Source organism: Pseudopipra pipra, chromosome 16 (assembly GCF_036250125.1).
Source record: "Pseudopipra pipra isolate bDixPip1 chromosome 16, bDixPip1.hap1, whole genome shotgun sequence".
Taxonomy (NCBI): Eukaryota; Metazoa; Chordata; class Aves; order Passeriformes; family Pipridae; genus Pseudopipra; species Pseudopipra pipra.
Genome location: NC_087564.1, coordinates 3,134,454 through 3,160,989, shown reverse-complemented (window position 1 = coordinate 3,160,989; position 26,536 = coordinate 3,134,454). Strand labels below are relative to the sequence as shown.

The following is a 26,536-nucleotide window of genomic DNA, read 5'->3' as shown; positions in this document are numbered from 1 at the left end:
GTACACAGTCAGTATTTTTCCACAGCCTTTCACTCTGAAGTGAGTCTTTCAGATTTTCCTGAAGGCAGTAACCACAAAACTTTCCTCCTGAGTACTTCAGCTGTGTGCCTAATGATGGTGAGGACAGAGCTCTGTAGCCTGTTCACAGATATCCTGAACAGATCCACTTCTCACAGTGGTCATCTCCACATTCCAAACTCCCCCGGGTCACGATGGCTCTGCCCCAGAAGCCTCTCAAAAAGCTTTGGGAGACTGTTGTTGTGCATAATGTCAGCTTGGGGCAAAAACAGCCACGAGAGTGCCAGACAGGTTTAATACTTTCTATTGAAGAACAGAAAGATGCCTCTTAACATCAAAGGAATGAAAGATAGCCCTCGAATCAGTGTGAACCCAACTCCAGGGTCAACTTCAAAGCTGCATCATGTTTTTGAAGTCATACTATGAACAAGAATGGTTAAAAAATAATTTCCCAACAGCATACAACATCTGATGAGCAATCCACCTGCAGACCTCTCCAGCCAGGACCTGATGCCCCAGAAATCAATAGGTTCTGGTGTGTACTGAGAGCCAGAGGTGCCTTCACAGGAGGATACCTGATTCAGCACCAAAATGGACTCTGGAAAGAATTCTCCATGCTTCTCACCACTTTCTCTGTAAAGCTGCACATGACCCTCCAAACAACAGGAGGTACATCGGAGCCAGGCCAGTATCGTGAGTGAGAGGCACAGAGATCTCTGGTTTATCAGTGGAAGTAACTGCTTAGTGCTGGGGTTACACAAACTCACAGCTGTTACAATCCCCATCAGCATGTCAAAGACCTGACACCACAAACTGAAGGCACCTTGAAGAATCCATGCCAAAACTCCTGAAACTGTGGAGGACTCTCATGTTTTATCACCAAGAGCGACGGTGATGTCTTTGCCTTCACGTGAGGTACTTGAGAGTCTGGGGTTACTGTCTTTGTAAATAGAGCTGGAAAATCCAGCCCAAAAATTCTTTGAACCATCAGGGTGAACAGGTTAAGGAGTTGGAATTCAAACTGGATCAAGGCAAAAAGGGAGAGTGGAAACTTCTAGTCTTAGATTTTGTGGGACACTGGTTTGCGTGGGCACTGAAGGTGCACCTGATGGAGAGCAAAGGAACACTCAAGCAGTGTGAAGGGGAATGATGTGGCTCTAAGGGTTCACCACTGGGAAGAAATACCCTTGTTAGATATTTCTAGAATTACAGTTACCTGACCTTGTTATTCTGAGGTTTAAAAGACCTATATATATGTATAAGAATCAAAAAGGTTTACAGAGGACAATTTCAATGCAATACCTAATCTATGTCTTATCGAGCATTATCACAGAATCCCAGAATGGTTTGGGTTTGAAGGGATCTTAAAGATCACCTTGTTCCACCCCCTGCCATGGGCAGGGACACCTTCCACTAGCCCAGGTTACTCCAAGCCCCCTCCAACCTGGCCTGGAACACTTCCAGGGATGGGGCAGCCACAGCTTCTCTGGGCAACCTGTGCCAGGGCCTCCCCACCCTCACCCTATTTCTTCCTTATCTCTAATCTAAATCGAGTTAGGAGAGAGCACCTGATGTTCTGCCAGGCTTTTTGTTCTTTTATAGTATATCACAAAGTACAAGGAAGGAGGCAATTCAAGTGCTCTTCTTAAAAGTCTGCAATGGTAATAAATAAACTAATAAAATAAAATCCCTGATGTTCAGTAAGACAATCTATTGTCTATTCTCAAAGACAAATGTACACCTAAATGAACAAAGATGGAAGTGTTTTAAGCATGGTAAAGGGAGTTTTCCAGTAATAAGTTTTTATGTCAAGTTTTCATTCTGTTGAAAATATTAGTTGCTTGGAGATTGATTAATTTATTGGGTTTTCTAATGCACCCAAAAGCTCTCCTGAAATGTACACAAACTGGAAATGCTGTCTGACTTCTGAAGGAACTTGCAGTTCAGTTATCCCATTCCCAAATCTTAAGAATGTATTCCCTGTCCAGATTGCATCTTGGATGCAATACCCTTCCAGCTTCAAGAGAGGAGATTACAGTGTCACAAATCAAAGGAATATATTAATCAATGAAATGTAAAACCTCATTACTTAAGAATAATGGGATATATAAATATATGAGTAATGCTGAGAATAACAGGTTTATAATGGCTTAATGAAGATATTACCACATAATTTATAATTAGCTGGAGAGTCTGAGAATCACTACTACTACTACTGAGTGTCAGATACACAGCCTGTAAAGGAGAGTGGATATTTAGACACCACACTACAGTGTTCAGGAGACAGTAAGAAAGATGTTTCAAGTAAAAATATTTGTCTGGAAATAATACTCCATACTGAGTTTCAACTAAATTTCAAAACACTGCATATTTGCCCTCTTTCTACTCTCCTATAAAATTCATATTAAACATCTGAAAGAAATTAGCAGTGAAGCTCTTATACCTTGAGACCACAAGAATTACTTCAGTTTATCAGCACACACACTCTAAAAAAGTGAAATTCACTGTTCTCAAAGTTTTGTGATCTCGTTCTACAGCACAAAACTTAAAAACTGAATGTGTTCTTTTACCCAAGACAATGCCACAGAGTTAATATATAAGGAGGCAGAGTTAAAGCTTCCTCCATCCAATTGTTTAGTTAAGCAAGTCAGGCAAATTAATCAAACACTGTTCTAAAGCAAAGTTATAACTGAATACCAACATCTTGAGGAAAGCTGGATTTGTTAATAATAGGCAATATTTGTAGTCTTTTAAATTATCACAGTTGTTATGCAGTCAGGTTCAAAATGCAATCATGTTTCTGAACAAAAAACCTGGTGATAGAGTATTATATTATAATGAGAGATTTTAATATCCAGGGCTAGGCTGTCTTACATTTAAATTCTTATTGACCAGGCAGCACAAATCCCCTGGGTTGTCAGCATTTCGAATGTCCACATCATGGGGAGACACAAAGATCTTCTCGTTGTGTAAATCAAAGAATTCCACCTGGCTCAGGCCCACGTTTCCTGGATTTCCCCAGTTGGAAAGCAGTTCCATAGTCACATAAATGGCATCATGCACTTCCACGCTGGCTGTCACCTGGACCAAAATGAAATATGGTAAAAAACCTCAAGTGACAAAACAGTAAAGTGTGGAACAAAACAAACACTGTTAAGATTGCAACGCTGATGGGTCAGAAGGAGAAAGATTGCAAAGTCAAGGCTATCTGGATGGCATTCAGTTCATTCTGGGTTCCACCAATTCTGCCACACACCAACCTTCTCAAAAAGCCCAAAGAGAAAACAGCTCCCTGTTCCTTGTCTGATTCCTTTGTCATTCTGATGAAGTGATAAACTCTGCCATAGGTTTATTAGTTGACATGGGGCAGAATCAGTGGAATATACATCATTCACTGTACTTTTATTATAGTAATTCTGGGAAGCATCAATTATGGTGCAAATACACACAAACCTTCTCTCTCAACATGGAATCTGCTTCAGCTTTGTCATCAGCCAGGGATCTGTCATTGTCACAGGCAGAATGGCTCTCATGCTCCAGAAAGACTTTCAGAAGTTTCTTCTTTTGTCTGAAAGAACATATTCTTTTATGTGCTACTTCCTCATAATTCCTGCATTTTTAAGAAACAGTTTAGTTGGTGTGAAAAGATGATAAGATGAATTCACACACCCCACAGAAAAACTCATGTAGGCTCACACTGAATGAGAACTGCTGCAGCATCCCATCTTAAAAACACAGGGTTTGGTTAAAAAACTGGGCTCCAGTTCACAGCTGGTTCTGAGAAAGCAATGCCCAGGTTATATAAATACAACAAAGGAAGATGTTGGCAGATCCCTGCTCTGCAGAGACTGGCCCAAGGCTGGATTCCCTGATTTGCTACTACTTGCTACTGCTGAGGGATTTGAAGATTACCAGGTGTAGTGGCATTCTGAAAAATCTCTCTTCAGAAAAAAGGAAGTTAGCCTAAAGCAAATATATATACCTGCTTCCAAAAGGACAGATTCTCTCAGCTTTTGTCACTGCACTCCTTGTCTGGCTTTTTTCTGGAGGTTCAGTCATTGAGGAAACAAGAGATGAAACAGAAGATTTCTTCTAAGGAAGAAAAAGATGAACATGTTTCATTCAGATTGTCCTCCACATACCAATGAGCATCAGTCTGCATCTCTGGAATAAATAAGAGTTTGGGCCCAGCTCATCTGTAACTCTGTACTGAGTTAAAGCACATTTAACAGAATTGGTCTTGATTAGCAATGAAAGAGCTGAGCTTGGAGCTTGATCTTCTACATGGAAGAAAAGTAACATAAAAGCATATTCTGAGGACTTTCACATATTTACATATATATATAATATATATGTAAAAAATTCTCATTCTGTACATTTGGTGAGAATCAGGGTTGGCCAAACTTTTGACACAGGTCTACTGACTTTCTCCTTCTCCAAAAATGGATCATAAACACTTTTAAATCCCAAAACCCCTTAGTTTTATTAGAATAAAAAAAGAATTCTTTTTTTAAATTCAGAACTATCAGTGACTACCTAAAAGAAAACAGAGGAAACGTGCTAAATTTCTTACAATGCTCTTTCTCTGCCTGTACTGCACATTTTTGCTAGTTTTTATTGATCTTCTTGTTTTTAAGATGAGTTTTTAATTGTTTTTAAACATGGTTGTTGGAGATAAGAGATGTACACACAGAAAACCCATACCAGCTCCTCCTCAGTAAGATCTAGCAGTGTACATGACACTGTACTAACAGGGAAGAGTGCCCACATTAATGAGTCCTGCAGGAATGTAGGATTTATTGGTACGGAAATCACACATTATCTTGTTTAAGAAGCTTCCAGGATGAAAATGGCTCAACTGGGCCTGCAGCTGTGCACTTGACTGCATAGACACATCATACTGCTGGTCTATCAGTTGCTCAGTGATCCCTGTAATCAAGAGAGAGCTGTGGGATGCTATCCTGAGGAAGCAGATTAAAGAAAACAACCCTATGGAAGAATAATACAAATTCAATTACACTTAAGAGGCATCACCATCCATTCATACACAACATATAAGAGACTGTAATTCATGGGGGGTTGCTACTCAATCAAACAGCTCTCTCTGGTATTTTCCACACCTTTTCAGGGCCTGTGGAGCTTTGTAGGTCTCTCTGCAAGGCTTCATTCTCAGTTTTCATGGCTTGAACCACAGCTGAAACCGAGAGATCAGGATCCTTCTCGCACACGTTCTTCCGAGTTGCTGACAGTGACCTCTCTGGTCGACTTAAGGGTCCTGCCACCAAGAGAGGGAAGAAACATTTATCTGTCTGGACATACAGGTATGGAACATCACAGCAGCATCCATTTGAAACATCCAGTTCAGTCACTGACACAGGGCTTTGCAGTAACCATCCCAAGTGAGGCTGAATTCCTCCACTTTGGTTTAATGTTGAGATTCACATCTAGTTTAGACAACAGTTAAAACAGCATCGTAACAAGAGGAAAACTGACAAATGAGAAACATCATTTTTATGGTTTTGGATTGCTTTGTTCTGGTATTTAGTGGAATTGCCTTGTGATAGTCCACTGAAAGAGAAGTATATATAATTTAAGCACAGCAGGATTTTGCAGTGTAACTGGGGTGTTCAGCTATTTTGGAGGAATCCCCAGAGTCTTCCAGCAAAACAAGGGGAGCCAGGACTTGCTATCTGCAAGACAGAATAAGTCACCTTATCACTTAAGTAGTCATCACAATGCCCATACACATCCCAATCTTCCCAAACTTCAAGGAGAAATAGAAACATCACAGCCTATAAACAGGTTTAAAAGAAAGGAAATAAAATTTAACAACAGATGATCTGAGATTGCACTAAGAGAGAAGCACAGTGGTTATATTCAAAAGAGAAGCACAGTGGTTATAGCTGAGGACTTTGAAAGTCAAGGGAAGAAAAGAGACTGAAGTTGTAAAGACATTTAGATTGAGTGGAAATATTGAAGAACAGATTGATATTTCAGAGAGCTCACAATGCTGCAGGGAGGTTTACTAAGCAGGAGAGTACAGTGCAGTGGATGCAAGTAACATGAAGTCTACCCTGAAAGACAAGAAATCAAAACTGAGCTGAGATTTGCATGCATTCACACTCCTTACACATTCACACACGAAACCTTTCAACGAGCATTAATCCATCTTTGCAAAAATAGGGACAGGATAAAGTCCTGTTTACTTTTCTGTACTATATCATCCCCCTGAAATGAAATTAGAGCTTTAATGTGATAGTTGGGCAGAAACAGTTCCAACAAGCACTATTATAACCTGAGGAAATGCTGCACACATCTTTGGGAAGCAGTCAAAGCAAGCATCTGCTCAGACAGATGGTGGGTGAGGGTCTCAGAAGCTACAAAGGGGATTTATTCTGAAGCCAAAAAGAATTAGCTTCTTTTCCTCCATTTGGTTTTCTGCCAATTAAGAAACTAATATTTGGACTTCTCAAAACCATTAGCCTTATTGCTTTCTTGGGACATGAGTGGATTTTGCTCTTTTGAAAAGAGCATCTGAACCACAAAGTAAGGCATGTCTGAAAACTTCATCTCAGACCTTTCAAAACTCATCAGACTTGTTTAGGATTGCACTGAAATACAGCTGCAGTCATGATTTCAGCCCTAGTTTTGGGGTTTGCTGTGTGTTGTTGGTTTTTTTTCCCTAGGTAAAGGCCACATTTTAGCAGCAGATTTTTAGGATAAGCAGCAGTGCCTGCAAAATGTTGTTCTTCAGTCCAGGAAAAATATTTTCCAGAATGGTCCTAGATACTGGCATATCTACTCAGCATTGGAGACTGATCTCCAGTGTTCAAGGTGTAATTCCAGTACAGTCCCAAGCAGCAACAGAGCTGTTTTGTTGTGCTGTTCTGCTGAAAGTTATGCCTTTATTCTCGTGGAAAAAACATGCCATTTTTATTGCTATAAACACATCATGTTAAGATCTTCCACCAAAGCATCAATTGCTGATCTAGAGAAGACACACTTCCATTAATACCAAAGGGAATAGATCTCCATGAGGAAAGTGGAAAACACAGATCAAGTGCAAGGACTGAAAGGCAGAGGCAAAAAGTCTTACACTGTGGAAACAAAAAGAGAAGGAAGATAGTAAAGATACAGAAGACTAAAGTCTGCAGGCGCTGGATCTTCTCACAATTTTACTGAAGTGAAAACACTCGAGTTGTTAAAAACAACTAAAAAAAGGCAGGAGAGGGACAGCTAAAAGAAAAACCACATAATGACAGATATGTGCTGAAATTGCATCTGAGCCAGAGGCGGAAAAAGCATGAAAACTCTCCTTATTGACATCATATATTCTCATTTCTTACTAGAACAAATTTTTTCGTGTCTTTCCTGGTGCAAGAACTCAGCAGAGAGTGGCCGAGTGCCTTTGTTTTTCACCATGACTGGTCTGACAGGAATGTACAATTCAGCACTGTCCTTCCTTTTGGCAGACAGAACTCGCACTGGCTTCACTTCTGCAACATCAAAAGGAAACAGAAATAATCAACTTTGAAGTTACTTAGGAGCAGCCATCCTGGGAAAAAATCATTGGATCCTAACTGCTTTAATTATGTTGGCACAGTTAAAGTGATAATCTCCCTGCCTCTCATTGATATTGTTCTATTGATACAGAAGCACATAAGCATGGCTTGCACTTAGTGAAACAAAATAAAAATATTATTCTAGTGTACCAATAGATCTCATCTCTACCAGGTATTTACCTGCATTACTGTCAAGAAAAGCCAAAATAAAAATGAACTCCTAAGTCACTTGTTAACACATTACACTAAAATAAATTCTTAAAACACTGACTAAATCTTGTCTTATTTAGAGGGTTGCCTGATGTAGTTCATCTAAGTACTTCTTCCCTTTTTTATTTGAGAATTATTAATGCCTCCATTGTTTACAGGTTTGAAACCTTTCTCTAGACAAAAAATCATGTACTCTCCCAAAGATCTTGTTCTCACTGCAGCTCCATCCTTTGTTCCTGTCTCTTCCTCTGCCCCCTCCCCATTCACACTCCACTCACATCAATGCTAATGAGAGGAACAATCCTCTGCTCAATTTATTCAAAGATCGTTCCTCTTGGTTTATGCAATTAATTATGAATGAGGAAAAGAAAGAATAAACAAAACCAACAACCAAAACCAATTACTGAACCTGAAATGAGTGGGAGGGAATTTTGAGAAATAGTGAATGTAAGTCTAGGTCTGGTTTCTGCCTGAACTCTTCACCTTTGACAAGCTAAATACCTTAGAGACCTACTGACTGGTTGTGGGTTTGGACATTGAGGTCTCCAAAGGACACAAAAAGTAGTGGCTCATATCATTTACCAAGGATAAATAGCACACACTATAACAACAAGTATCCAGCACTCAGGATGTGAAATAAAGTTGAGACTGGGAAGGTTTGGCTGCCTGAATTACTGCAAAAACAGTTCAAAAACCTATTAAAAACACAGTAATTTCTTGAGAAATCCCACAGACAATCTGAGACAATATTTGTTCAAGTGTCTAGACCTGGTGATGCAGGGCATTAACTAGGGTTACATCTTCGTGTTTGAAAAAAAAATTCTTAATAAAGTAGCAAGAAGATGCAAATCTTCCAAATCAGCAGATTAAAATGAGAGTATGGAGTAACCCCCAATGATTAACCAGCCATTCCCTTAAAAGCACTGCTCTCAAAGACTCATTATTGCAGTACTGTAGCAGGGTAGAGCACACAGAGACTCACTGCTCTGATCCTGGTTGGACTCCAGCACAGTGAGGGCACCACAATCAAGGCCAGAGCACCTCCCGACATCCTGATGCTCAGAAACCTCTTTCTGCAGTGACCTACTGCCATGGAAATGAAGGTCTTCAAAGCTTGAAATGTCTTCCTCAGTGGGAGATGGCTCTGAAAATACATCCTCTTCAACAGAGTCAGAGTCATCACTAAGAGAGTCTTCTTCCATCCCTTCCTCTTCTACACTGTGTTGCAAGCTGCTCCTCAATTCCTGGTGCAATAAGAACAGATCTGTCAGAAAAGCTCAAATGTGTATTTTAAAATAAACCAGTGTGGCTGCCTCTTCCTACCCAAGAGAAAAAAAAAATGTCCTCATGAACTCAAAGCCACGATGCAGCTAAAAATATTCATATTCCTAGGTTGTGTCTTCACTCCTTTGATAAGGTTTGTAAAGAAAACTCATCCTACAACTCCTTTGTCCCTCCTCATCAGTATCCTTGCAGGAACATTCTGTAGGCCAAGGAGTTTTTACGTGCAAAACCAATTTTTTAGGAATAAGTTACAAGCAGGAGGTGAGTAATGGAGGGGGCAAGGGCATATATTTGTCCAGTCTCTTTCTATTTGAAGAGTAGCTGCAATCCAGAATTTCCAAATGCCTTGACAAGACTGCCAATATCATGTAATATCAAATTCTTTATAAGTACTTGGCTAGATGATAACAGTCCTGCCTTCTACACATCTGTACTTCAAAAACCAGTGGAAAAGAGTTGTGGTCTAATGGGTTAAGCTCCCGGTTTGCACAGATTTTTTTGAAGTGGACACACTGTAACAGGATTTTATGCAAAAATTAATCTATTTTGAAATTTGATGTGGAAAAAATTGCCCTGCCTCTCTCATTATATGCCACAAACAGCACAGATGATGCTGGAGAGCTGTGTGCTTTTATGAAAGCAAAAGGAAAAGACCTTGCATCTCTTAAATGCTTTTCCCCCCCCTGTTTTGTTGATATTAGAGTTTTGAGATAAATATAGGTAAGCAAACTACATAAAATGAAAACCTGAAGCCACTTCAGGTACAAATGAACTGTGACAGTGTATGTTCAGTTTGCAATGAAAGCTTTGAGCTGCTACAGATTACACTTGTTAGGAAATCCATGTTGACAGGATGCATATTACAAAGAGAGGCAAAGTTAGGTTCAAAAGAGGGTTTATAAGCAACCTGAGCCTTGATATGGAGCATGTCTTTATGACAGTCTAGACTAATATTTCTAGGTATTTGACAGGAAATGGTACAGGCTTTCTTTTAGTTTGAAACCTCATGCATCTGCATTGTACCAAGACATTCAAGAAAACACATTATAGCTTCAGGAAAACCAAAAAGTATTTCCATCTGGAATAAAAAGAAAAGTGGGGGGTTTGGTTTAAAATTATTAAAGATTATAAATATACACCACTGTAAACAAGTCACCAGTTTGTAGAGCAAAAAATAATCATAAACTCAAGAGCAATATAGGAAAGAGAGACAGGTGCAAGCTAGGAAAATATGCTTGGGAATTTTGTCTGATGTCAGTGATAAGATCTGCAGACAGTTTCACAGATAGATGCTACTCCACTACCCACAACAGCTTTACTGGTGTCATTAATTGGTTAAGCAGAAAAACATCCATAAATTTTTGTTCATTTATTCATCTTTTTTAAGGACAGGACATTCATGAGGTGTGCCAGAACAAACTGCAATTAGTAATCAGAGAGAAGGCTGCACAGTCCATACAAAAACAAGCCTTGATGGAAAGCGACTGTATTGATTTGAATATTTTTAAAACTTTAGTCTGATTTTTGTTAGATAAAACAATTATATGCAACAATTTTAGCATGATTACTCAAAAACTAACCTAAACCCAGAAAAAGTTGTTGTTTCAGCCTTCTCTAACTTGACAGCCAAGAGTGATGTTCATGTGGACAGCCATGAAGTGAAAGAGGCTCCTTGCAGGAACAGCTTGATTCAATCCAACAGAGACAATATTCTACCTCTTTAAAACAGGACTTAATGCTTTGCAGTGCTGCTGACTGAGGCCAGATTTTCAAAAGAAGCTTTACTTTTCATTTTTTCCTTCTTTATGTCACATCTCAACAATGCAGAATCACCTAATGAAGGAACCACTATATTCTGGGTTTGCACACCAGCCAAGACTGACCCCTGGGCCCTTTCACATTTCAAATGACACTACCATGAATAATAGAACAGAATAGAAGGCAACTGCCAATTGTACCTGGGAGTAATGGAGAGGATCATCACCATTTGTCTCCAAGGTCAAGCTTTCATAAGGTTCAAAATCCTCAGAGTACTGAAGAGATGGTTTAATGTAGAGTTTACCCCCTTTTTCTGTTTTAATTGCCACAGTTTTCTGTTAAAAGAAGCATTCAAAGAAACTAGATGTCTTTGGTGCTAGAATAATCATCACATTTTACATAACAATGTCTACATCAAGCACTGCTTTTCCCCTTTGTTCCAGAGAAGGTTTCAGTCCTCCCTGAGTTCACCTTTGGGCCTCTAAATTATGGTTTAACCACCCCGGTCAAAGGACAGTCTCGTTAAAGGCAAAGTGACACAGAAGCCTGTGTAGTGATATTAAACCTCATTATCTGCTGTTCACACACTCCCCTACAATTCTGTAAGTGCCAGGAGCAGAGATGTCCCAGAGGGAATATCCTAAGGCAACCTGGCTTTTGACAGTCTGAGTTCTTTCAGCAAGGTCTATCCTCCCTCCTCAGAACACACCTTAGCACAGCCCAAGTTTGGCAGTTTTGGACATGAACTGCTGGGTCCTCCAGCTATCCAAAAAACCCACAGGGAAAATCACTGGGAAAGTAAACTGCTGAATAGCACAACCTCCATCTTACTCAGTGGTTGCATATTTCCTTAGCTAAATAATTCCAGTTGTTCATTAGGATAACTGCTATCTTCCCATCCAACTGGATAAAAGACTTAAGGTATCATCCTAAGCTAGTCCCAAGTAGTGGCCAGTTTTCAGTATAGCTGCCTACATTTGGCTCACTTTCCAATCCAGTCAGAGGATGTGCCTCCTTCTTCACTGGAATGACACAGGTTATGACTTGCTACACATGTGGCAAATTTAGCAAACAAGTCCTGGCAGGCCAGTGTGTAAGCAGTGATCTACTGGGAGTAATAGCAGCTGAGAAAATTAATTAAACTCAACTTTGAAGCAGTAAGGGTGGTAAATAAAGTAATGCAGCCTAAAAGCTCGAATGTGCAATATTGGCTGGAAGAAAAGCAAACCTGCATGGCATGAACACTTGATCCACAGTGACACAGGCCCTGATCCCCAGCCACTGGACAGCCAGGCCAACTGCTAATCAAGTAGAGTAATTATCTGGGTGACATGTCTCCATTGTTCAGAATTCCCATTTGTTCTGTTAATTAAGCCACACTCCTTGACAGGTTAACTCAAATCCTTCTTTAGGTCAAAAGAAGACCATTGATGCTTCTCCACTGAACCAACAACTATGTAACTAATGGCTCCAAATTTCTTATATATAGGATATTTTTTCATCTTTGTGCATTTTCCTTTCTTATGATCTACAGGAATCTGTCACAAATTACAACTCAAGCTATGCAAATTACACTTTTGTGTCTCTCAACCCTATTGCAGTGTGGAGAACACCAGTGACAGGCAGGGATGTCTCTCAAAAATGTGTTTCTCCATCCTTTGCACTGGATAAATTCTCTAGGCTGCCATCAGAGATGTCCAGCAACAGCTGTTCTGCTGGAGGACACATTGAGTCAATCATGTCCAAGCCACAAAAGCTTCTGTGACAGATGTCACTGAAACCAGACCCTTTCAGTGAGATTTGCCTCTTCAGGCTTCAAAGTAGACACAAAACTGGCCACATAATTATTTCACATTGTCACTCAGCACCCCACCAAGCCAAGACTGAGATTCTATGGGAGTCCCATCTATCTACAAGTTGCAAATGATTTCTCCTGAAATTATTCACAACCTAATGATGAGTTCAAACACCCATTCTTTCCAACTGCTTCTTACCTGGAGCCAATTCCTGCGTTGGATCTTGGTGGGTGCAGTCTGTGTGCTGTGTTCTGGCAACTCCCTCTCCCCTAGCTGGGCTGCTTTTTCAGAACACAAAGACAAAGATTAGAAAACAGAAATACAATATGTGACAATATACACCTTAGTTCACATTTTGGTTTGGGGTTTATGTTGGGGTTTTTTTCCAGATGAGGACAGAGGAGCAAGTGTTTGAGATGTGAATGGTATCAGCAACAGAGACATCATTCCATTTCAGATCCTGGCCAGTTGTATATTGGGAGTAGGAGCTTGGAATCTCTTCAGGGACAATCATCACCCTGTGTATTCAAGAGAACAAACTCTTTAAAGATACATCAGCTTAACAGCAGGTGAAGCATCACTTTTTCTGTCTAGAAAGTCTAGAAATATATTTTAGAACAGGGATGCACATCATTCTAACCCCCAGCTGGGTACACAATAAGCTGTCTTAGGAAGACAACTGAGCCCAGAACCCCTACTAGCAAAGGCAGGCTCTGACAGACAGGGTTCTGGTGAACAACAGGTGATGTGCTGGGTTTACAAAGGAACTGTGTGCATTTACTCTCAAATTAAAGCAACATGAGATATTGGCAGATTAAACAGAATGTATAAGTTATTTAACACACTGTGCAGGGAAGAATTCTTCATGTACAAGCCATAAATGAAGGACAAACAACAATTAGCCTTCATTTCTAAGGCAAGGAAGAGTTGGTGCTGGAACTTCTGCAAAAAATCTCTGTATGGTCAAGGGTTCCTGTGCTGGACATGCCCCCAGCTTACAGTGGAACAGTGCTTTGATTGAGACAAAGAGACAAACATCTTGCAGGTCACATCAGCATCCCCAATGGAATAAGGGCATCACCAACACTCTCAGTAGCATCCTAAATAAAGGCATCTCATTTCCTGTGTCCAAGACAGATTTACAGCTTCCATTTCTTCTCAGTGGAGAAAAACAGCTGATGCAAAACCTTTTTTCTTTCAGCCATAATTTTAATGGTCACCCTAAGCCAGCAGCAACTGGCACTACCAATAAAAGAACCAATTGTCCTACAGAGGTCATAGAATCACAGAAAGATTTAGTTTGGAAGGAACCTCTAGGGTCACCTAGTCCAGCTTTCCATTCAGAGGAGGGCTTACTTCAAAATTAGATCAGGTTGCTCATTACAGCTCTCAATAACACATTTGCTTTTTTGGGTTGGACAACAGAGAACTGATGTGGGCAAGTTTTGACTGCAAAAAACCAAAAAAGATTCATTTTAATTACAGCCACTTGTGCAATCTGGTTCACCAGGAGATTGCACAAATGCTGGTACGAGCAGATAGGAGGAAACAGGAACGGGGTAGGACCATTCTTGGGGGAACAGTGTATGCTTATGTCAATTTGCACTGATCATAAATAACATTACAGAGCAAGAACAGGATGTTGTTCTATTGCTTCAGTGCAAGGTATTTGTCTCATAGGCCCAAAACAGGACTAAGAACAGAGGGGAAAAGGAAGTAGAGCTCCTGCTACTCCATTAAGCTATTCCTAAGTACCTCCAGAAATACTCTGCAGTTATTAATTAGCATCGGTGCTGATTGCTTCAGGGCTCTTCTGACACTGAGTGAATTGCCCTGAGGTTACAATGCTAAAAGGGTGGTCAGACTCAGTCACTGCTTTGGGACAGAACTGGAAGCATCTTTCACTCCCTGAGCAATCCATCTCTTCCAAGCAACTGCCCAGAAGTCACTCATGTATCCTACATATGTAAGTAGGAAAAGGGGACAGGGTAGGACTTGTGCTACCACTGCTGAGTATTTGGTTCTCAGAATTGTTTGAGTATTTGGAGAAACTATTGACGAGACAATGCAATGACAGGACATGGGAGAATGGCTTCAAACTGAGAGTAGGGTTACATCAGGTATTAGGAAGGAATTCTTGGCTGTGAGGGTGGGGAGGTCCTGGCACAGGTTGCCCAGAGAAGCTGTGGCTGCCCCATCCCTGGAAGTGTTCCAGGCCAGGTTGGAGGGGGCTTGGAGCAACCTGGGATAGTGGAAGGTGTCCCTGCCCACGGCAGGGGGTGGAATGGGATGGGCTTTAAGGTCCCTTTTAACCCAAACCATTCTGTGATTCTATGATTCTTAGTGATGGATTCACGTGACCAGGTCTCTATAAACCAGGAAAAACAGTAATTCAAACCCCAGGCAGAGGCTGATGGAGCTGAGCAAGTCATCTGTGCAACAAACATTACTTTAGAACAAAAACATCCTTCTTGGGGTGGGATGGAATCTGAACACCAACCACCACCTGCTCTGGCACACGGAATAGGTATCATTGGTATCATTCCCTTGGAGACTTGAGCTGACAGTGCCTATTCCAGGAGGCAAGAACTCAGCAGTACATCATCAAAATATTAGTCATAATCAAAGGAGACCCCATGCTACCCTTAAACCACAACTTTGTGACCACACAGGCATTCATTGGCAGTACAAACATAGTTGTGAAACTATGTGTGGGTTATAGACCCAAAGAAATGACAGGACACCTAGAGCTCAGCTTCACCACAAGCCCATCATTTACTTTAATTCATTTACCAATCCTAAGCATAAAAGTTTATCAATCACTATTATCATTATTTACTCCAAGGGAACACAGACAAAGAAAATAGTCCTGACAAGTAGATTTATGTTGACACTTTTAGGAACCAGAAAGAGGGATTTGTGCCTGTTCTGGATTATTAAGTATCACATATTCCTAATTTTTCAGTGAAGACTAATCCTACAGATGGATGTTTTAGAAGAAATGAATGATGCAATAACTCTCATGAGAGACAGAAAGGGAAGAAAACTCCGTGCTGCATCTCAGCTAGGAATCATTTCTGTAAGTAAAATCATACTCAATCATTGAGAAAAATGCCTAGAAATGAAAGAGACCACAAAATTGCTAAAGCAGAATTCCCAGGCAAGAAGCTTATATAGGTCACAATAATTCCCCCTCTGGACTCCAGTGGCAAAATGAAATGGAAGAAGAAAAACGACAGGATGATGATTCAGTTGACATCTTCCATTGCAGCTTCGTGTGTTTAAAACATCAACACTGGAAGAAACAGCACTGAGTTGTCTTCTGCAGAGATAATGCCACAATCTCTAAGTTGATGGAGCTGAGGAAAGGAACAGAGACTGCAACTGAAGTCTTTAAAGGTCCCTAAGACAAGTATTCTACCTTAACTGAATCAAACAGCATCAAGTGACCATAAAAATAATGAACTTTGGATCAGCTCAGAGATAACAACTGCACAGCAGAACTCTGAGAGGAAATTTGACTGAGTTCAATTGCAGCTGCTGCCACAATATCCCTGCACAAGTTCTGGATCAAAAAGCCAAAGGTGTTGCTTTGCTCCCTCAAAGTGTATTATCCCAGAGTGACAAGGCACAAAATTTCCTTCATTTTCCAATATCCAAGAGCATGAACCTTTTTCCATCACTACACACGAGGTTTCACAGCTAAGCTGAACACACTTAAACTTGAATACAAGTAGTATGTGCCCAGTGTGGCAGGAAAACAAAATAAAAGAGAAATTAAGTTAGAGTCATGGTTATTGAAGGAAAAGTTAGTTTCCAGTATTGTTGAGATTAATAAACTTTCAATCATAATAAATTATCAAATTAAGTAACTTTTTTAACTCCTTGTCTTCACTTTTAGGTGAAAATAAAGCTTAAGCAGACCATCTACACAGCAACAGATTAAAAACACCCTCTGGGACAGGTTGTAGTAAGGTAAATATAACTGACTAAGCCTGGTAAACTGCTTTACACAAGGATTTAGTAAAATCAACTTTCTTTTCATTATGCTAAATAGATTAGAAGGCCAGTAAGCTCATATTTTATACCTTCATGCATGCAAAATTATTCCTGTCACTACACTGCTCTCAATGACAGACAGACTTAAATTAGAAACAAAATACCCATTTTTAGATAAAGCCAACTAATCACTGGGAGAAAATGGTAGATTTTCTTTACTTCAAATATTTAAATAAAGATTAGCTGCCTTTTTAAGACAACTATTATAGCTTAAGTATCATTTATGAGCTTAATGTAGCTATTACTGGTCATAATTTGATTACAGTCTATGTCATCAAATGTCATTTGTCCTCAGGACACCAGACTTAAGATAACATTGAAGTCCATCAGATTTTAAATCCTATTAATGGTGTTATGTCTCAGACAAAGATACACCATTATTTTACACTGACAATTTCTATACACTTCTAATCTTCTAGTTTTAGTTAGAGCTGTTTAACAAATGAAGAGGAGGGGAAGTTAAACCTTGGAATTAGTCAGGGATCAACTGAAAAACTGACAGGGTGTTGCTGAGACTGTTCCTTACACACAACCAGCTTAAGCACTCGGATGAAAGAGTCCCATGGAGTTTCATTCCAAGCTCAAATGGTGCTGCCTCTTTATCACAGCCAGGCCAGTGACTTCATCAACTGAATTACAGCTCCAGTGAGTGCAGTTTTCAAACAGTTCTACCTGCACTCTCTGCCAGGCTCCCACGGAACTCACCATTTGTCCTGGAGGCCTTTGTCTCGTTTTTAAGGCAGCCGTGGGAGTTGGTTTTTCGGCGGTGGCTTCTCAGCTCTGAATTAGCTCCATTCACATAGAGAGAAAAGCCTTGTTCCAGCTGCTCCAGCCTGATCTGCACAGGATCTTTTCTCTTTAACCGTTCCAGTAACCTGGAGCAGAAAGGACAATAATTCATCCTTAGGCTGTGCACGTACAGACGGTCAGATCAGCAATAAACACAACAACACACCACGTCACAGAGGTGAAAAATATGTTCACAGTTCAAACAACACTTTTAAGAATAGCTTCCAGGATCTGTTCCTGTTCTGTAACACTGTGACAAAATGAAGTTTGACCGAGCCTCTCCCTTCTGACATTTTTTCCACGATGTTTCTCACTTCACATTATTTTTTCCAATTGGTATTTGGCATATTTAACCTTTCTTCTTAAGAATTTTTCAGAGTTTTACTTAGAATTTCCAAAAAGCTTGAAAAAAATGGTTGAAGTCTTTTCAAGAAAAAAAAAAAAAGAAAAATATTGTTTGTTTTTTGAAACTTGAGGTAAAAAGCCCCCAGTCAATAGTGCACTTAGAGATACCAGAAAATTGAAGGCTGGGTAAAATAACATTTAAAAAATGCCCTTCCCCTGGGCTCAATTTCAGTGAAACACCTACCCTCCCTCTTCCAAGTCTCATCTTCTCTCCTGGGCTTATACCCAGTCCATCCTAGGTCCTTTGGTGAGGTGACATGCAGGCCAGGAGGTTGGGATCCTGTGGGTGACAATTTGCACCTGCCCCTGCACAGCCCCCCATCCCCTGCAGCCACCACTCTCTTACACCCACCCCAGGCTTCTCTGCCTGGTGAAGTTGTGGCAAAGTTGGGCTGTTTCTGTTAGTTTTGGATGCAGCAGGAGCCTGACCTGCTCCCACACAGGCAGCCCTGCAGCCCCACTACCCCAAACTGTCAGATGTGTCCAACACCAAATGCCCCCAGCATACCTGCAGTGCAAGGTACAACACCTGCTTGTTGTACTGTAATTCATAATCCAGAATTAGAGCTCTGATACTGAGGATGCAGGTTGTTTCAATCATTAAATAGACTGGTTTTATTCTCTTCAAAAACTGACTCGGGATACTGTACACAAAAGAAACCCGTGCTCACAAAAATGGGATTTTTTTTTTTTTAGCATAACTGTGGCTTTCTAAGTTTTTTTTGTCTTTTCACTGAACCAGTTTGTCACAGAATTTGAGTAAAAGCCTTATGGCTTGTGGTAAAGGAGGGAATCCAATAAGAAAGTTTTGCAGGCCCTTCTGAATTAAGTTCATCTGTCCAGGGTACATTGACAGGAAGGTACATAAGAACAAACAGTAAAAGAAATGTTTGAAACTTGTCTGAAAGACACTGAAGTTTGCAAAAGCAACCTGGATGTCCTCATCTCCCACTTTTCTGTATTCCTGACAACATAAAAACCTTTCCTCATAACTATATCCTCACACATCATGAGCTGCCAGTTACCTCTAAATCTACAAGGTTTTGCTCTACAAACAAAAATCTTCCCTGTCAGCCAGCAAACTATTTTATTACTAAATGTATTTATACTTTAAATGCTGAAGAAACATCATGGTCTCCTCTAGAAGTAAGAACTTTGATGTGTTTAGCAAACAAAGAGAAGAGAGAAACACCTGAATGCTTTGAAGCACAGCAAGTCAGACTTTGCACCACAACTGCTGGTATTTGACAGAATAGAACACGTATTTCACACCCAATGGGGGTAACAAATGTGTGTCTTACCTGTTTCTCTGCTGAAGGGATATTAAGTATTCGTCATGTTTTTCATCAAAGTCAGTAACCATGTCTTAATATAAAGCTGAAATAAGAATATAATTGTCAGGCTGAATGATTTGTTATGGAGTACCACTGGTCTTGCACCCTCAATAGATGAGAATGTATAACCTGAAAAATGTTCCTCCTTCAACAAGGCATAAACCTGTCAGTGCAGCAAATAAAGCTCCTGAAGAACAGAGGAAACTGTAGTTGTTTTTACCTATTTTTCAGAACCCTTCACTTCACAAGCTCCTGAAGAACCTAAAAATACTAAGAGTGGAAGGCATATGCTATATAATGAGTTTATAACCCAAGACCTGATGAGCAAGTCAACCCTGGGGCACAGGCTGAAGCTTCCTCAGTGTCCAGCTGTGGGGTGATCTCCCTGCACTGGTACTGCTCACGAGGTGAGTTAATTCTACAGCTTACTCGCTGCAGAGGCTGTGTACTTTCAAAGTGCCTAATTAAAAATTTTACCTCCCCTTTCAGGAAACATGCCCCTTTCCAGCCATCCCCACCAAGCGTCCCAGAGCCGCTGCCGCGAGTTGAGCTGGGGCGTTCTCTCACGCACTCAGCAAGTTAAAATGTGACACCAACACATCCAAACAAAGGATCCCCGTACTTTGTCTTTTACCGACCGCGGGGTATCTGGGGCCGAGACCCCCCGACGGGCTCGGGACCGACCCCGCTGGGCTCTGCAGCGGAGGGGGAGCCGCAGGCACAGCCCCGGGACCGACACGGACCCTGGATGGACACTGATCCCCGGGCAGAGCCCCGGGACCCACAAGGACCCTGGATGGACACTGATCCCCGGGCAGAGCCCCGGGACTCACACGGACCCTGGATGGACACTGATCCCCGGGCAGAGCCCCGGGACCGACACTGACCAGCCGGGGGTCTCCAGACGGACACGAACTCCCGGACGGACACGGGCACCGGGGCACAGCCTCGGAGCAAAGCCCCCGGAGGGACAAAGCCCCCGAACGGACACTGACCCCAGAGCAGAACCCTCGGACGGACACAGCCCCAGGATGGGCACTGGCCCCAGGCACAGCCCCCCGATGGACACTGACCCTGGACAGAGCCCCCGGACCGAGATGGACCACGCGGGGCAGAGTCTTCCGAAGGACACGCACCCCTGGACAGACACGGACACCGGAGGAGAGCCCCCGGACGGGCACGGGCTCCGGATGGACAGAGCCCCCAGGACGAGCCCCCGGACAGACACTGACCCGGGCACAGCCCCGTCCCGCCGGGGCTCGGCCGCTCCTGTTGCTCGGTTTCCCCGGTGACGGTCGCGCCGCCGCCGTCAGTTCCTGCGCGCCGGGCCCGGAAGCGGCGGCGGGGGGGGATGGAGGCCATGGAGGCGCTGTGGGCGCTGCTGGACGAGGTGGCCCTGGAGGGGCTGGACGGCATCACCCCGGCCGCGCTCTGGCACCGCCTGGCCGCCCGCTCGCCGCCCTTCCCGCTGCCGCTGGAGCCCGACACGCAGCAGCTGCTCTGGGCCGCGCTCAGCGCCCAGCCCGACCTGCGCTTCTACCGCCTGCCCCGGCCGCGGCCGCCGCTCCGCCTGCACGACGGGTGAGGGCACGGGAGCCCCGAGCCGGGGGAGCCCGGGCCTGGGTGCCGGGCTGGCCCCTCGCCACTGCTCGCACAGGCTCGGCTGGGTCGGTGACAGCAGGAAGGGCGGAGTGTGGCTCCCGAGCTGATTTTAGATATTAGAGAAAATCTGTCACTGTTACGGTGGTCAGGCACTGCAATAGGTTGCCCTGGAGGTGCTGGAGGCACCGCCCCTGGAGGTGTTTAAGAGGAGTTTGGGTCTGGCGCTGTGTGATGTGGTTTAGTGGTTTAAGGCTTACCGTAGGTGGTTGGGACTGGATGATCTTAAGGTTCTCTTCCAGCCTTGGTGGTTCTGTGACCTCTTTGTGAGTCCTGACCAGATTTCCATTCAAATATCTGCTTGCCACTTACAGCCAGAATTTACATGTCCCTGTTCATCAGGGTGGATGTACCTGTTGTTTTCCTTCTCTATGAACTGTGTGTTTCTCTTATTCCCACCACTTTAGTATCCTTGAGTTTTTGAAGATTGAACAGTGTATCCCCCTCCTTCTGCCTCCTGCACGCTGGGGTTGGGTTGTACTTGAGGAGCACAGCGCTGCTCTTTGTGTTTTTCCAGTTTTGATATCTCAAAAGAGCTTCATTTTTCCGAGGTGCTCCATAGGGTTATCAGCATTGTTTGTGACAATGTTTCAGTTATCAGCATTGTTTGTGACAATCTTTCATTTCTCCTTGCTTGGTTAAGTGCTAGCTCTCTGCTTTTATTCCAGATATGAAGAAATAGACCTTGAAACAGGAATACTGGAAACCAAAAGGGATCCTGTTGCTTCAGATGATATTTATCCTGTCCACATGATTTTGGATAACAAAGATGGCATACAAGGTTCCTGCCAGTATTTTAAAGAGAGAGTAGATATCACTGATCAGATAAGGAGGAAGGATTTGCAGCCTTGTTATACTTACAAAGAAGCTGTTGAAAAGTGAGTGAAATCCTTATACCTGGCATTAAAATACCTTTAAGGGATTTTTTTTAAGTCCTTGCCCAGTTTGTACAGATTATATCAAGAATGGTGTTTGTGGGGAGAAAGGGATTGACCTCTCTGTTTTTATGGAACTGATAACAATATATTACTCTTCCTTCTGTTTCTCAGATGGGGAGAGAAACTAGTCATTGTTGCTTCCCAAGACCAGCGTTACAGAGCTTTAATAGGCTGGGAGGGGGACCCTGACTTAAAACTCCCTGACTTCTCCTACTGTATCCTGGAGCGTTTGGGCCGTGCTCGATGGCAGGGAGAGCTCCAGAGGGACCTTCACAGTGGGGCTTTCAAGTAAGTTTGCATTTTTGTCCATGAATTAAGTCAAAGCTAACAAGTTGCCACTGGTTATTTTTGAGTATTCCTGTGTATTGATTTGAACTCCTGTGTGTACTGGTAGTGTTTCATCCTTACTACCAGGAGTACTTGGTCCTTGGAGCCCGTATTGCTGGAACTATGCTGGTCCCACCCTTGAGTTCATTATACTTCCAGAAATTGTCTGTTAGGTCAATACACAAGTTTCTGATTTGTGGAAGTTCTTGCTTTCTCTGAATAACTTTTCCTTCAAATTTGGGATGGAACAATGATTTTCATTTCCTTTTCTAAACTGCTGAGAAAGCATCTTATCCTGCCCAAGTCCTGGAGAGATTCTTGGATGCCCATATTTTGTCCCCAGCATTTCCCTGTGTTACATGTTTGTCCAAATGAGTGGGAGCCTGAGTTACCAACCTCCAAACTAGGCCATGTATTTTGTTGATGAAGGGAGTGTTACACAGCCTCTTAGAGAACTTCTGAAGTTCTGCAGAATATTAGCATTGCTGTAAGGATTCCCTGCTTTTAGGACATAAATGGGTTGTAGCTTGCAAACCACCTGGCACTGTTTTGTACCGCTTAGGAAACTCTTTTGTGTAATTTGTATGATGGAGGTAGAGGGTTAATCTTTTGTGGATGATTTTCTGTCAGTTTGGTGACCCAGGTCAGCTCAACAAGGAGTGAGATGAATATCAGAAGTATTACAAGGAAGGCAGTGATTGTGGTGTAGCCAGGAGGTAAAAGACAGGATGGAGAAAGGGGGCATGGGGATACAATACTGATTCAACTCTCTCATCAAACCGTGTCATGATACTCTGTGCCTAGACTCTGGGTTAAAACCAGAGGTATTTCTCTCTGTTTATTGGATTAACTATGAAAATAAATTTCACAGGTTTTCTTAATTTTGACACTGCTTAATTTTGAGTTTGTCACTTTGAAAATTTTGAGTTTGTCACTATCGCTAAGACCATAGGAATTTAGGTAAAGTGTTCTGGGGCACTGGATAATTAAAATTATTTGCAGAAGTTTCTATGCCTATATCTTGCCATCTTTGTCTTGCCATCTTTTTTTTTAGAGTGGATGCTGGAAAACTTCATTATCACCGACGAGTATTGGACAGAAATGGTCTCATAACAATGCAATCCCACGTCATACGTCTGCCGAGTGGAGCACAGCAGCACTCAATTCTTCTGCTTCTGACTCGCTTTCATGCTGACAGGTATGTTTTAAAGGTCTGCTGGGCAGACTGTGACCTTTTACTATGATGAGAGATTGCTCTGTTTTCTCAGAACCATCAAAGTTTCCTGGTGTTGACTCCTCAATTCCTTTAACTCCTCTTCCGAATGCCAGACAGTTCAGTAGAATATTCCAGTGCCTGTCACCTGCCTACAGAAACCTAACTTTTCTTATTGTAGCACTGATTATTCTGTTGATTTTGAGTGTTTTCGCTTCCAACACGTTTCTAATAGATTTTTTTGTTTTGTTTTCTTATCTTGTTTATAATTAGAACTTGTGCTTCTGTGCATTGCCAGTGAAGTAACAGTTTGGGCTTAGTCACTGTTCCCTTGGCTGAGATCTCTTCTCAGTGACAAATTCTCTCATGTGCTATTCACAGAAGGAAAGAAAACTAATTCCTAAACCAATCTGAGAACACTTAGCATACTTTCTCTAGTGACTGACATTTTGTAAAGCTACAACTCATTTTTTATGAAGTTATGTGCATTCTTACATGTAAAATAATTTTCTTTTCTTGGTTAGGAGGAGCAAATATGATATTCTAATGGAGAAGCTCGCAAGTATGCTAAGTGCTCGTTCAAACCAGATGGAAACATTAGGAAACTTGAGGGAAGAATTGGTGAGATTCATTCCTCTTTCAAATTCTCACTCAGTAGAATCTAGATAATTAGTATCAAAGGCACTCATTCTTACTGCCTGCTTTTTAAAATTGCACAAAGTTCTGGGGGAGGATATCAAAAGAAGGATCTTAAAAACCTACTAGATCAAGTTACTGTTGGTGTTTGTCATAGGGAAATCCATAGCTTCAGAAATGTTTTGTCAATGAATATCATCATGCATTTCTTACTTGTCCAAGTAAGAAAACAAACAGGCTGCTTGTTTGGATGACAGAGTTGGAGGAATACAACACCCTCCAGAAACATCTCATGTTCTGCCCAGTGTCTACACTAACAGGCTTTTAAGTTCCTTTTTGGATATCCTCCCCCAGAACACTGTGTTTTAAGAACAGGTAGTAGGAATGTCTTTGATGCTTTGATCAGCAGCAGGTGAGGCTTTTGGGCTACAGTGACTTTTGCCATTTCTCTTTGCACCAGGGCCTTTGTGAGAGGACTTTCAAACGTCTGTATCAGTACATGATGAATGCTGGCCTGGCCAAGGTCATATCTGTGCCATTGCAGGACATCCACCCCAGTGGAGGACCCTACAAGACAAAGAAAGGTAACAAGAACCATATCTGTGCTTTCCTCTTGTGTAATTACGTTGATGTCATTCTATCTGTAAGCTTCATATCTTAAATTAAAAGAGGTGTAAGTGAAATCTGTCTATGCAGTTATGTAGATAAATGTGTTACTAAAGCTGCAACCCACTTGAATTAAACATTTGCTCCAGGTTTTTAAGGAGTGGATGCAAATTTGTTGGATATAAACGTAAGGTGTTTCAGTAGATGTGACCTAAGACTGCTCAAGCCAATACAGAGAGCAGGAACAAAGCAGTCTGCTGACCTCTCAGGTTGAAGTTGAATGACAAGTCAATAAACTTGAAAAAAAATGTATGAAATAAGCTAAAAACACAGACCATCTTGGTTGTGACTTTTTCTAAAGTCATGAGAATACAAAGTTTCTCTGGGAAGTTCTTATCAAAATATGGAAGTAAGCTCCTACAGCACTGCCTTGGAATTCACAGAACACAGAATATTCTGGGTTGGAAGGGACCCACAAGGATCATCAAGTCCAACTCTTGACCTGTACAGGGATCAAACCCACAACCCTGGCATTTTTAGCTCCATGCTCTAACAAACTGAGCCAATCTCAGGGTCAAGGTAAGCAAGATACCCAACAGCTACTATCCAAAAAAGCCACAGTCTGCTGAGGGATGGTTTAATGCATAACCAGCTTTGAATTCAAATTTAATTGGTTACAAGAACTGCTGATAACTTCCAAAAATGTAGTGAAAAGACAAAGAAAGGCAGAACTGCGTGAAGAAAGGGAACAAAAGAAAGCAGCTGCTCTCAGAAAAAGATGCAGATAAAACTTGCATGGAGAAAAAACTACAAGAAATAATAATAGAAAGTATGAGGAAAGACAGTATCACCAATGGAATTAATGCAATTGCTGAAAGAAATCTAAACCAAATCTTTAATGACAGAACATCCTAAGAGGCAGATTTGCAGGGTTAAAAATAAAATAGTTCTAAAAGGTGAACAGTATGGTTTTTAGAGACATAGCGAACTTTTTTGGGGGGAGGGGAAATAAATCTGATATGAACTGAATTACATGCAAATTACATAGGCTTTGTGAAAAGGAGGGGTATGAAAGGAGAAAGGGAAAGAGCCAATAAACCCATGAGAACTTCAAGACAAAAGTTAATGCCAGTTACATGGATTTGGATTAAGGCTGGATAAGACAACAAATTCCTTCAAATCTATTAAGTCAGGAAAGAGAAATTCTCTAGAAGGAAAATGTATTATGAACAAAGAGAAGCAGAGGTCAAAAGCAGGTACAGCACTGAGCATGGTTGAGAGAGAAATCACCCACATTGTGCTGAACAAATTGGGGAGTGACTGAGTTGTTTTGTCATGAAAGGTACAGATCCCTCTCCTTCCATAAGAATGTCAGAGGGAGTTTTACACAGGAAAACTCATTTAAGTTCACAATTTGAAGAAAGCAGTGAAGATCCTCGATGTTCTAGACTGGATCTGTATCCAGTAAAATATATGGGGAAAAGTATCACCAGATGGTTTACAAAATATGGATTGTGCATAGTTGATGTATTTCTGGTTTGAGCAAGTGTCTCAACATGCAGTGGTTGTATGACAGCCTCTTATACAACCTTTACAGACTTAGATGCCCTTTAGTCACACCACTTAGCATTGGCATGGACCAAATCCTTGGTTCTGTCTTACACTACCTGGTTGTATCTGTTTATAATTCCTCCTGCTGACTTAAGTTTCAGAGAGGTTCTAACGAGCTGAAAACACTTGCAAATAAAGCCCCAAAAGACTAAATAGTACTGCTAAAAGACAGTTTATGGTCAGTAGTAAAAACTTTTAACTTCCTATCAAGGTATTTATTTAGAAGACAAGAAAATACAAGTCCACTTAACAAACTTGGTGGCAGCCCCCAAGGCAGTGATGTTTTATGTTCTGTCAGAGATTGGCAAAACAGCAGCTGCATTTACTGCTT

The 26,536-nt window shown here is 41.7% G+C and overlaps 2 protein-coding genes across 12 annotated transcripts in view; one reads left to right on the top strand and one right to left on the bottom strand.

Annotated features, from left to right (window-relative positions):
* The window catches only part of KATNIP (katanin interacting protein), a 56,918-nt gene extending 36,457 nt beyond the window's left edge, over positions 1 to 20,461 (bottom strand). For 3 of the 9 annotated variants that reach the window (XM_064672684.1, XM_064672693.1, XM_064672692.1), the window contains exons 1-11: positions 20,289 to 20,441; positions 19,183 to 19,258; positions 17,393 to 17,562; positions 12,827 to 12,909; positions 11,033 to 11,167; positions 8,773 to 9,034; positions 7,365 to 7,514; positions 5,139 to 5,293; positions 4,001 to 4,110; positions 3,472 to 3,586; positions 2,893 to 3,099 (exon numbers count right to left, since the gene is read on the bottom strand). In XM_064672684.1, coding sequence (XP_064528754.1) covers positions 2,893 to 3,099; positions 3,472 to 3,586; positions 4,001 to 4,110; positions 5,139 to 5,293; positions 7,365 to 7,514; positions 8,773 to 9,034; positions 11,033 to 11,167; positions 12,827 to 12,909; positions 17,393 to 17,562; positions 19,183 to 19,244 — 1,449 coding nt within the window. In that variant the 5' untranslated portion in view covers positions 19,245 to 19,258; positions 20,289 to 20,441. Of the gene's footprint in view, positions 1 to 2,892; positions 3,100 to 3,471; positions 3,587 to 4,000; positions 4,111 to 5,138; positions 5,294 to 7,364; positions 7,515 to 8,772; positions 9,035 to 11,032; positions 11,168 to 12,826; positions 12,910 to 17,392; positions 17,563 to 19,182; positions 19,259 to 20,288 lie in introns of all 9 variants that reach the window. The other 6 variants (XM_064672686.1, XM_064672685.1, XM_064672689.1 and 3 more) reach the window with 6 other exon arrangements.
* Positions 20,462 to 20,549: 88 nt separating this feature from the next.
* The window catches only part of GTF3C1 (general transcription factor IIIC subunit 1), a 39,948-nt gene continuing 33,961 nt past the window's right edge, over positions 20,550 to 26,536 (top strand). For 2 of the 3 annotated variants that reach the window (XM_064672682.1, XM_064672681.1), the window contains exons 1-6: positions 20,550 to 20,796; positions 21,543 to 21,752; positions 21,924 to 22,100; positions 23,194 to 23,337; positions 23,877 to 23,973; positions 24,449 to 24,572. In XM_064672682.1, coding sequence (XP_064528752.1) covers positions 20,567 to 20,796; positions 21,543 to 21,752; positions 21,924 to 22,100; positions 23,194 to 23,337; positions 23,877 to 23,973; positions 24,449 to 24,572 — 982 coding nt within the window. In that variant the 5' untranslated portion in view covers positions 20,550 to 20,566. Of the gene's footprint in view, positions 20,797 to 21,542; positions 21,753 to 21,923; positions 22,101 to 23,193; positions 23,338 to 23,876; positions 23,974 to 24,448; positions 24,573 to 26,536 lie in introns of those variants that run through there. The other variant, XM_064672683.1, reaches the window with a different exon arrangement.